We start from the raw sequence: 12,400 nt of genomic DNA on the forward strand, positions 1-12,400 counted from the left end.
TTTGAAATTAGTGGTTTACTCACAAGACATTTTCTAGTTGGCAGAGGCTTTCGGCAAGGGTGTAGTATGTCAGGCATTTTATATGCCATTGGAATTGAACCTTTGCTAACTGCTCTGAGGTGTCAGCTTTGTGGAATTTCGACGGTGGGATCTTCTACTTCAGAGTTGGTAAATGTTAAACTCAGTGCTTATGCTGACAATGTCACTGTAGTAATTAGATCAAATGAAGATGTGTACAGTCTGGAAGCAGCTCTTGAGATTTATCAAAAAGCCTCTTCAGCTCGAGCCAACTGGAAAAAAAGTACATCTTTGTTATTAGGCCAGTGGGAGGAAGAAGGCATTCCAAAACTTCCTCATCGCTGCCCCTGGAGTTCAAACGGGTTTAAAGTGCTGGGGGGTTTTCCTTGGAACAGTGCAATACATGGAAATAAATTGGGAAGGCCTCTATGAAAAGGTGGCTGGGCGCTTACAGAAATGGAGATGGATCCTTCCTAAACTGTCTTATAGAGGGAGGGTTCTTGTTGTAAATAATCTAGCAGCATAAATGCTATGGCATCGTTTGACTGTTATTGACCCCCCCCCCCCCTTGAGTTTTTTTTTTGGGGGGGGGGGTCAATAACAGTCAAACGATGCCATAGCATTGATGCTGCTAGAAATGAAGGAGGACAAGGACTGATTGAACTGTCAGCAAAAGTCAGAGCTATGAGACTAAAATCTTCTTTTTTCTACGGAATTTATTCCTTGGGTATCATTTGGGTTAGCTGTATTAAGATCCTTTTGCAGTGTTGCGCTTGATAAACAATTGTTTTTGATGTCATCTTTCAATGAAAATATCACATCTGGTGTAAATTTTAATGCATTGGTTTTAAAATCTTGGACTACATTTAGGGTGTATAGGTCTGAGGTTGATCACTACAGTTTGAATGAACCATTGTTTTTTAACTCCCTTCTAGGAAATGTTTGTATATCTTATAGTAGAGTTAAGTTGTGTATGATGAAAGGTTTCTCTAAAGTGGGACACTTGATTAACTTAGAATCAAAAGAATGGAGATGAGCCAAAGAGATTGCAACGATTTAACCTTTTTCAGTTTATAGTCAAAACATGCTTTTTTAAGTAATGGGTTTACATGTTATGTATATCTATTATCAAAACTGGTTTAGTTAAGTAACTATTTAACAATGTTTTTACACCTACAGTTAAAACATTTAATTAAATAAGAATTCAAACATGTTTTTTAAATTGTGATTTTGTTTTTAGTCAAAGAACGTGTCGCGGATTTGTCTACACTCACAACCAATTATCCCGATCACAATCACCTGACTTTTGATTTGCAACACCTGTCACCCCTCATCACACACTCACTACATAAACCAGCTACAAGCACCAAGACTGTCCGGTCTCGTCTATGCAACCTTGAGTACATGTGTGGACTAAACCTGACTCTCTCTTGCGTCGTCGATACCACGTTTCCAAAGTGGATACTTTGGAAAATCAACTCCCTTTCTGCATCTGGTGGCTCTGGAGTGTGTCTGTGTGCCCGTAGCTTAATCCTAGACTACCATTCATCCCTCATCTTCCAAACACTATCATACTTTCAATAAACTGTTCAAGCTTTAACTCAACCTCTGCCTCCGTTGTCTTCTGTTTGTGAAGAACAGAAGGCCATTCGCTGCTATTCCCATTAATTGCAAATGTTTGGCACCCTGTGCTGCTATGCATTGCACTTTTTTTTCTTTTCTTTTTTTTTAACAGTGCAAAAGACAAGTAACAGTAACTTTCATTTTCTTCAAATCTAGAACAAAACACAATGCCAATTCAAAAGGACAAAACACATTTACACCATTCAATTGCATTTGTAATTGGAATTTCCACATAATCAAACTGCTTATTATTGATCATTGTTTAATATTTACTGTGTTTTTTTTTTTTGTATACTGTTGAGAAAAAAAGAAAATTATAAATCTGTGTGTGTTTAAAAAAATCTTTACTGTGAATAGTTGATGCATTACTGTATGTACAGTATGTGTGTTTCCTCATAAAGTGTGGTTAACAGTGGAAATCTCAGAAACCATAAGTTGGCCTTACAGTAAACACACACACACACACACACACACACACACACACACACAAAGAGAGAGAGCTTCTGACTATATGAGGACACTACACCAATAATAAATCTAATCACTAAAGATAAATATGTTTTGTGTATTATAAATGCTATAATAACAGTGTGACTTTTGGATATACTCCATGCCTCTGTCATTTAATATTGTTTGTTTATATCATTCTGGAGATACCTTTATGTTAAGCTATTTATGTATACCTTACCCCAGTGGTTCTCAGCTGGTTTTGTTTCTAGAATTTTTACATTGAACATTAAATCCCAAGTTAAATCGCAACACATACCAAAAATGTTACAGTACAAATCTAAATTGTCCTTAAAATCAGACACTGAAATTATTACAATTTTTTAAAAATATTATTTTATCTTTATTAAACCATCAATTCACTGAAACACTTTCATAAAATAATCTGTATCTGTAACTTTAAACAGTTTTGAGAGGTCCCCACAATTTAAGTCTTGGTAATATTACAATCAGGGTTCCTACCCTATCCCCCCAATAAAATAAAATAAAATAAATATATAATAATAATAGTAAAAAAAGACACAAACATGCATACAGTGAGGAAAACCCCACTAGAAGGACATTCTTGCTATCACAGACACACACATACAGACAGATGGTCTCTGAGAGACCCATCACATGCTGCTTCCTTTGTTTAATTTAGAGCCTACTGACAGAATCCCCTTTCTCCTCTCCTCCTGTCTTCCCCCACAGTGTGTTAGGAGCGCTGGTGATTCCTTAAAACATCTAGACCTGTTAGTAATTTAACCTGTTCCTGCTAAAGCTGGAAGGAATAATATCTGTTTGATTTTTGGTTTAGTTTTTAAATCTAATAAATCAGAGGCTTATGGAACATAAATTCTCCTTCCCTGCCCACAAAATTTGAAGTCCCATAAGACACTGGGAAAGCTCAACTAGATTTCTATGAGTGAGAGGAAGGGGAAAAAAAGCTTATATGCATAACCTACTGTTTTTAATATACTGTATATAAAAGTAGTTTCACTGATTTTCAAGGCAGTTACATGCGTCAATGCGTCAGTATTCCTTTAGTAAAAAAATGATTTGTTTTTGTTAACACTGAAAAGGTTGACGCATCCTGGGGGTACAAACATTTAAATAAAATAATAAAAGTCATGTTTAAGATAAAAAAAAAAAAAAAAAAAAAAATTCATGAAATTGTATTAGGCTATTTGTGTCCTATAAAAAAAGAAAATAGTAATACATAGTTTTTCTGATTTATTTTTATGGTCTTGCTCTTTTTAGAAATTATTGTATTATTATTATTATTATTATTATTATTATTATGTTAATTTTAGTTAAACTTTTTGTAATTTTGTTATTTTTATTATTTTAATATATCTTGATTAATTATTTCAGTTTTATTTTTAGTACATCAAGTACTTAAGTACATAATACATTTAACATTTAATTTATTTAAAGTAACAATATATATATATATATATATATATATATATATATATATATATATATATATATAGATAGTTTTGGTTAGCTAATAATAACCCTGCTATGCATGCATCTGCACACACAGAAATGATACACAAAGCCTTCTAGAGTATAATCTCTACAAAACAGTTACAAGAGTAAAGAAGGAGGGGGAGAGAAGGACAGAAGCAAGGAATGAAGAGGAGGAACTGAAGGACAGAGAAATGGCGGATGAGGAGCAGAGGGTCAATTAGATCCAGCAGTGAGCAGCCTCATGCAGATGGAGGAAAATTAGCCATGTCTAGACCGTCTGTGCACGGTCTACACACACACATACACACATCCATCAGCACTCACATACTAAAGGCTGCTTTCAATTAGCAAGACATATAGCATGTGTAGAACACAACAAGAGAGCAGAAATATAGATGCAGCGAAGAGAGAAATTCATTGTTCGAAAACCAAAGTCCAAAAAGATTTTCAAACATTGTCAAGATACCTTTCTGTTCGCAAACAATTCTTTAATGGAGAAAACAAATCATACTGAGTGAAAACATGACATAAGAGCTCAGAGAACTCCGGGCGCCATCAAACAAACCAAATCCAAACCATCGTCAAACTAAATCCACGGTATCAAATCCAAACAAACCTGACAAGCCCAACAATACAACATGCATTTGTGCTATCTGTCCACACACACACGACATCAGCTGCATTCTCTACTGCTAAAACACACATACAGAAATACACACACATTCACACTTACTCACTAATTAAAGCAATATTGGCGTAAATCAACCCAGATGGCTCGTTTCGCGCCTACACTGTGTAAATGCTTCAATTATCTAAACAGTTTGGAATAATACACTTTACACACAGCCCTGCCTTTGTCTATTTCTACATTAAGGGTGTGTTTAAGCTGTCTATCCCATGACTAAACATCCACAAACTGCCATTTATTCAATGCTATCAATAATATCTCTGATTCCATTCCACAAAGAATTCCTTTTATGATTACTGTAAAAACTGTTTTAAGCCACTGATTTTGGTGCTACTGTATACAGAAATGCTAGATTATGCTCATTACTGTCCAGCAATGTGTGTATATGCTGAAATATACATAATGAGGCAGGTATAAACTGTAAAAAACGGCATAAACTGTAAACTTACACACACTGTATTCATACCCTAGCATACACATAAAAAACAAAGTATATTTTGGGTTTATGTATATAAAATGCACCAGAATGTCTGGTGAACAGGTCCAGAATGATCCATTTTATTTTGAGTGAACTATAGAATGTCTAATTAATTTACTGTCCTAGAGCAGAATCATATACCATATATATATATATATATTAGGGGTGCTCCGATCACGATCGGCCGATCGTTATGCGCATCTCGTCAGTAAAGCCGGTTTTCTAATCAGCGGTTAATTCCATCAGGTGCGTGATTTCACATAGAGCAGCTGTTACTACACAGAGCCGTTGTTAACTGAGAAGATGCGCAAATCCACTTCATTTTCAGCGTTTATTGGCGCATCTTCTCAGTTAACAACGGCTCTGTGTAGTAACAGCTGCTCTATGTGAAATCACGCACCTGATGGAATTAACTGCTAATTAGAGAACCGGCTTTACTGACGAGATGCGCATTAACGATCGGCCGATCGTGATCGGAGCACCTCTAATATATATATATATATATATATATATATATATATATATATATATCAATCATAAAATCAGATTCAATAAATATACATGACATCTAAACACACAGATGCCCTTTTATTTATGACCAAAAATGGGTTCAACAGATGTCAACAAAATACCTAACTAAAACCACATGACCATTTTGTCATATATTGTAGCTTCAAGCATGCTGTAAAAACTTTGTTATTGCAATATCTGAAACAGTGCAAAAATACAATCATTTCTGCAATCTTATTTAAATAGGCACAAGAACAATACTAATTTCCTGAGTTGTTTCAAGGGCAAAGACTGCACATAACTTTTGCAGATACACAACAGATGCTTTCATTCCAGTGTATTACAAATGTTGAGAGGACAGTTAGTGTTAGGCCAGAAACATATTTTACCTTAGTATGCAAACACAAACAAGGATGCCATCGCACAGTCCCGTAAGGTTAGTGCCGCAGCAACAGATCTTTTTCAGAAAGCTAGCTAATAGGTTGACAGTTTAATTATTACTAACTTGTTCAGCAAAATTCTCTTCATATTGTTGTTCAACCATGACAACAACTGACCTGAAAGAGAAAGACTGTATGCTAATGTCTACAAATAGCACCTTTGTGGCAATGCTGAAAACACATTAGAAATAAGCTGTGTGACACATTATTGGAACATAATGAGTTGTAATCAAGCTGAATGAACTATCCAATAAATGTCACAACCAAAGCATTTGTGTTGCCTGACTGTGTCTGATTGAGAGTTTGAGACCTGTGCAAACATCAGTGTTCCTAGCATTCCATACTTTGACTGTTTGCTTTGGCCCCTTTCTGAAAGTTTTAACTCCATCTCTTAGTCTTTCTCTCATTTTTCAGCACACCTTCACTCCTGAGGAAGGTGTGGACAAAAAGTGATTGGAAATGAAAGTGAGAGCAGGCCGAAAGAGAAAATTCCCTCCTCTGGCAGTTGATTCTTCGGTGAAAGTAGCTGGAGATTCAGTGGCTGTTTACACGACAACATTTTTAGCCAATAACGGGAAACATTTTATGCATTTTGTCTGTTCTTTTACATGACAACAGCGTTTCAGAATCTTTGAAAATGGTGACGTCATGCGCGTGCATAGTATCTGTTAGGTATGCAGATATGTGCAGTACGATTTTAAAGGCAAGCGTGAACAAACATACACAACAATAGTGGAGTACATGGTACTCCACTATACATTGCATACATTGCATACATTGTTGCTTATCACGAGTTTGCTAAAGCTTTTTCAGCAAAGTGTGGATTTACTTTACCAATATTACAACCAAAAGCGGAGACGCATCATATACAACATATAATCATCACTTCCCTTACAGTTACTGTTTACTAACAAGGTGACAGCGCCAACTATTGGCCTGGCATACGCAATACAGCATTTTTGGTCTCAAACTCAGAGATGATGAATTGACTCACTCTGAAGAAAAATTTGCGAAAGAATTGAACACCTAATATAGCGGCTCTAGTAAAGTAAAACCCACTTTTCAACCCCACCCTCAAAAAAATTAAAAAACAAAAATTCTGGGCCCGGTTCCCCAAAACGTTCTTATCGCTAAGTAGTTTTTTAACCTATTCCTTAACCTCTCTCTTAACCTTATGGCACGATTCCCGACACGTTCGTACGCTAAGTATATCTTCTGTAAGTCATACTTTCGTAAGGTTGGTCTGGACCATTCGTAAGCTCTCTCTTAGCGTTGTTTGAGCTCATGACGCTACTGTAGAGCAGTCTTTAGAAATCAGCGCAGTGCAGTACAAGTCAAACTATGCTATGTTGACAATGTGGCTCAACAATGATTTTATGTTATTATAAATTATGTTCGCAATGGATAGAGGCCTATTTAGCCGTTTAGCCGTCTAGTCCATGTTCGTTTTTTTATTCAGCAAAACTTGAGCCCTTTTGACATTTTGTCTGACGTGGCTATATTTAAAAAATTCGCCTCCCAAGACAACTCATTATGGAGCTGCTGGACCTTCTCAAACCTGGGCTAACACGGCGGAATTTTGCTTTAATCCATGAAGCCCAGTGCTACTTTTTTTTTTTTTTTTCTTGTTTTTTTGCTACAGACAGATTCATCGAGGTCATGGGAGAGGGCTACGGCCTAATCAAGACCTCTGTGTGGAGGAGCGTCCACACTGTCACCAACGCCCTTCTGCGCCATGCCGGGGATAAGATCCTGGTGGATGGCACTCATCCCTATCGCCAATCCATCAGTGATTGATCAGGCGTAGGCTAGTTAAAGGGAGACGCGGCCATGAACTTGCAGGTTATAGTGGACCATAGGGGTGTGATATCTGACCTGGGGGCAAGGTCCAGCAAAACTTCAAATTCCTCTGACGAGAGGTTTGGTGCCCTTTTTTACGTTGCTTCCCCACCGTATACTGTATCTAACTCTCTCTCTCTGTTCATTGTAGATAGGTTGCTTTTTATTAAAAACATAAACCAATTGCAATCAATACCGCATTAAACAGAAGTAACTGCAGCTGCTTGCCAATCAATTCTGATTGTAAAGTACTTTACCATTAATATAAAAGTGTATTATATAATTTTTATAAGTCGTTAAACCCATGTCAAGAAGCGGCACAAGTGGCACAATGGGATAAGGAGGGTGGATGATTAGCGAGATCCCCGGTTTGTCTAACCGTCACAACATATCGTGAACATATTACTGACCATTTGAAAATTTAATTTATAGTCTATATTTTACTGATAACTTAAACTAGGTTAAAATAAATGTTACTGTTATAATTTGAGGAATGTTTCATTTGCATAGAACGTGTTGTCTTTCTTAACGCTGTATTGCACCTTCGCGTGAAGTGGAAAATCGATTCATGAGCAATCGATGCCAACTAATTCAGCACCCTCACTTTGGACAGCGCTCTTGTAACGTCGGACGTAAGAGGCAGCGTGTTAAGAAGCTTCCTAAGGGACACTTCGGGGAACACACTTAGGAACATAAACAACTTCGGTAAGATATAACTTTCGAGGTCTTCTTAGCGCGCTAAGAGTGAGCGTTATCAGGGAACCAGGCCCTGATCTCTGCAAAGTAAATGCTTGGTCTTTACATTAAACACCTTACACAAAACTGTACCTGTATGACTGAAAATAGCTGCTCAATTCTGTTCCCAAGATGGCTACCAAAAAGAAATCTTTTTGGCCCTAACGTGGCCTGACACAATAAAGCAACACGTTTTTATTCTAACCATTAGCAACCATAACAAGTAACACTACATTTTGTTGACCACTTGGTTTTGATTTCTTTGGACTCATGCCGTAAAGCCCTGCCAACTCAGAAATCTAATTAGACCAAAGTAGTACTCCTTGTGTATATTAAACAAGGATAGGGACAGTCTGAGTGTGGAACTTTAGAATCACTTTTTAAATGACAAATCCTTCAAGTTAAAACCATATAAAAATTACATCTAGTGAAGCATTATGAAAGTCATTGAAATATGTTTCTAGTTTTAAACTCATTAGTGTATATAGTAAGTATGAGAGAGCAAGCAAACAAAAGTTTCTGGGGTGCATTTCCTAAAATTATCATTAGCCAGCTGTGGATGCAAATTCTGTCATTTCAAAAATAGTTCAAATATAATAATTTCCCAAAACCATAGATCCAACAAACATTTGCAACTTGTGAGTTGGCTAGTTAGAAGCAGTTTCTTGTTAATGTCATGTGGATTTTCATTTTGACATTCTATGACTTTCATTCCATTTATATATATATATATATATATATATATATATATATATATATATATTTATTATGTTTATTGTTGACTTGCTATAATGTTTAATTAATTATATATATATATATATATATATATATATATATATATATATATATATATATATATATATATAATTAAACATTGTAGCAAGTCAACAATAAACATAATTAAAAAAAAAAAATTGTAAAGGGAACTGTGGAGTATGACATATGAGGGAACACGCAATGAATCAAACTTGAAATAAAAAAAACATTTATTCATGACTCAAGCAACTTACAGGTATTCATGAACATATTTAATATGTTTCAAATAAATATTTGGCCTGAAATAAGTGCTATGAAATTACATTGAGATTCAGGTATTTGAGAATCTGGTCAGATCTTCTTGAGAGAGAGAGAGAGAGAGAGAGAGAGAGAGAGAGAGAGAGAGAGAGAGAGAAGGACTCACCACTGAATGGAGTCATCTAGGATCACAGAAAGACAGCTCTTTCTTTCACAGACAGTACAGGAGGGAAAACATATGAATATTTGCATAATCAGTAGTGGGAAAAGCCTGTAGAGATTAGTGTGTCTCTCTGTGTGTATTGTCAGCTTGCACAAAACTTTGGAATAGTCTTCCCGTCTCCCTCTGATTACTCCAAGGCTTATGACCCTCAGAATATAAGTATCTGTCACCTATCAGTGTTTGTTTGGGATTTTCTCCTCTTTAGCACATTGTGGTTAAAACTGTTTATATATTTATTTCTGTCTTTGTAGTAAGGTTTGTACAAACCTTGTTTTAATAGTGCTTTATAAGTAAATTTTGATTGACTGATTGAAAATAATCACATCAGGAAAATTAAACTGGGCAGTTCTTCTCTTGAAGACATTTCTGTTTAGCTTTTTATAACTATAAAATTAAACCTGTAATTTTTATTAGCTTTTTGCATCGATACAGAACTATACTATTATGAACAATATCCGTGTCCATGGCTGCAAGCTTCAAATGTTTAATTTACATTAGAGAGCTGTACGGAATGTTTGAATAAACATTATCGTCTTACTTTCGGTCAGAAGGTTGATCTTAATTATTTATTTCCATGGGGTGTAAAAGGTGTGCCTTAATTATTATGTCAGTATCTAACCAAATTACGCACGCACACACACACACACACACACGCACGCACACACACACACACACACACACACACACACACACACACACACACACACACACACACACACACACACACACACAGCTTCCAAAAAAATAGTACATATGTATTCAAAGTAAAGAGTAAATGTTTTCTTAGGTTTCGAAAATGACTAATAGCATGGATTTTTATTCATTCATTTTTTTTTTCATTCATATTTCATAATTTCTTTCTTTCAGCTTTTTTTCTGAGTATCATGACTATATAGAGTTAGAACACACCAGATGTTAAAATAAAACCTGAAATTTTTCAGTGCTGAATTCCAATGCATTTGCATTTGAGTATTTTTGAGATATTGCCAATATTGTTCAGATATGTTTGTAGTATAACTGACTTATATTGCTGTGGGTCAATGGCTCTGTGTTGTGGTGACTGAGGTCTATTCACCAGGACAAATTCCCATAGTTTGGATTTCTGACACTTAAACAAATTTAATTGGTAATAAATTTGACTGCCCAGGCTCTTTTTTCCATTGTAAAGTGCACATATATTAACACTGACATAAAGTTGTGTAAAAATGATGTGTAGACACACATTTATATAACCTATATATTACTTGTAGTTGCATCTTCCTAATCCACATGCCTGTAATCCAAAAATATAACAACATATGGAACTGGGATGTGAATATAAAATAAATAAATAAATAAAATAAAAGAAATCCAGAGAGTTTACAGCATTTTGCCAGACATTTCAGAAGACCACCACATCCCACACATCTATTGTTGGTCACTGAGACTTTGGACAAGTGCCAAATATGACACTCTTAATGCAATTTGCTCACATGTGTGTGTGAAATGAAATATGAGTGAAATATGAGTAATGTGAATATGCAGCAACGTGTATCGAGTTATACCATATGCTGCCCACAAAAACAGCAAGTCCAGCTATTGTTTCTTGATGCTTATGCACTTACTGACACAACACACACTCAGCAGCTGTTAAACACCAGTCCCCACAAACAATAGTAAATCTTTCAAACTTAAAAAACATTCAAAAATAACCTTACACAATGTAAAATTAATAAAAAAATAATAATTCCACAAATAAACAGAAGAAGAAAAAGAAAAACTACTGTGAAAGGCAAGAGTTTCTCAATATTAATAAACTATCGTGACTGTGTGTGTTAGAGTTCCCTTTCACGTTTAGTCTGGTTTCAACCACCCACATGGACCCCATCTCAACAAGGACCACCAAGACCGAGCAAAACCACCTGCTCCACTAACACAAACACACACATACCTTAAGCCGACCACTTTCACCACATCCACCTCCTCATTTACACACCAATATTGACACATAGAACATTCCAACCAAAAACAGCACATAACACACACACACACACACACGTTTCCACAGTTTAACATTACAAAATAAAAATATTGGGCTACTTTGAAACTGAACAAGCTTCGATAATGCATCCTTAATGCAAACTAATGACAGTCACACCGTTAAACTTCTTGTCACAATCTCATTGGTTCATGTTGTAAATGTAACCAATTAGCTTTTGACCTCCACCTTCCCCAGCTCCACCTGTGTCTGCTACAGTTATTTTATATGCTATTTGTACAGCAGAAGTATGTCGTAAATACTCACTGCACTGTTTTGCCGTATGTATTGGCAGTAGCAATTTCCTTTAATACTACAAAAATGATTCACAAATATATATATATATATATATATATATATATATATATATATATGAAATGTCATGTAAAAGCTTTTTTGATGCACTCGATGAAAGGAAAAGTATATCACAGTTTATCACTCAACACAAAATGGAATCCCAACATATCAAAATCAATCAATCAGTCAATCAATCAATCAATCAATCAATCAATCAATCAATCAATCAATCAATCAATCAATCAATCAATCAATCAATCAATTAACCAATCAATCAATCAATCACATTTCATTAAGCAAAATATTTTGAAGGGTTCGATGTCCTACTCACTGGCTGGTGAAGGTGTGCTGTATCCACTGAGGGGTAGGGTGGGAAGAGAAGGTGGAGAAAGCCCTCCCAGCATGTGTGGGAAGAAATAGGAATAGTGGGCCATTGGAAAGCCATTAAGGTGTGGGCTGGGATTGCCCTTACCAGACATGGCTCCCACTAGAGTTTGCCCACAATCAGACGTAAGAATCCAAAACAACGTTCCAATAAGATGTTTTCTGGGTA

At 35.8% G+C, this 12,400-nt stretch overlaps 1 protein-coding gene across 1 annotated transcript in view; it reads right to left on the reverse strand.

Moving 5' to 3' along the window:
* LOC113072486 (retinoic acid receptor alpha-A-like) overlaps window positions 1–12,400 on the reverse strand; it is a 76,753-nt gene that overhangs the window by 64,111 nt on the left and 242 nt on the right. The window contains exon 1 of the mRNA XM_026245480.1: window positions 12,179–12,400. This exon is cut by the window's right edge and continues 242 nt beyond it. Coding sequence (XP_026101265.1) covers window positions 12,179–12,326 — 148 coding nt within the window. The 5' untranslated portion in view covers window positions 12,327–12,400. The remainder of the gene's footprint in view (window positions 1–12,178) is intronic.

This window comes from Carassius auratus, unplaced genomic scaffold (genome assembly GCF_003368295.1).
Source record: "Carassius auratus strain Wakin unplaced genomic scaffold, ASM336829v1 scaf_tig00009130, whole genome shotgun sequence".
NCBI lineage: Eukaryota > Metazoa > Chordata > Actinopteri > Cypriniformes > Cyprinidae > Carassius > Carassius auratus.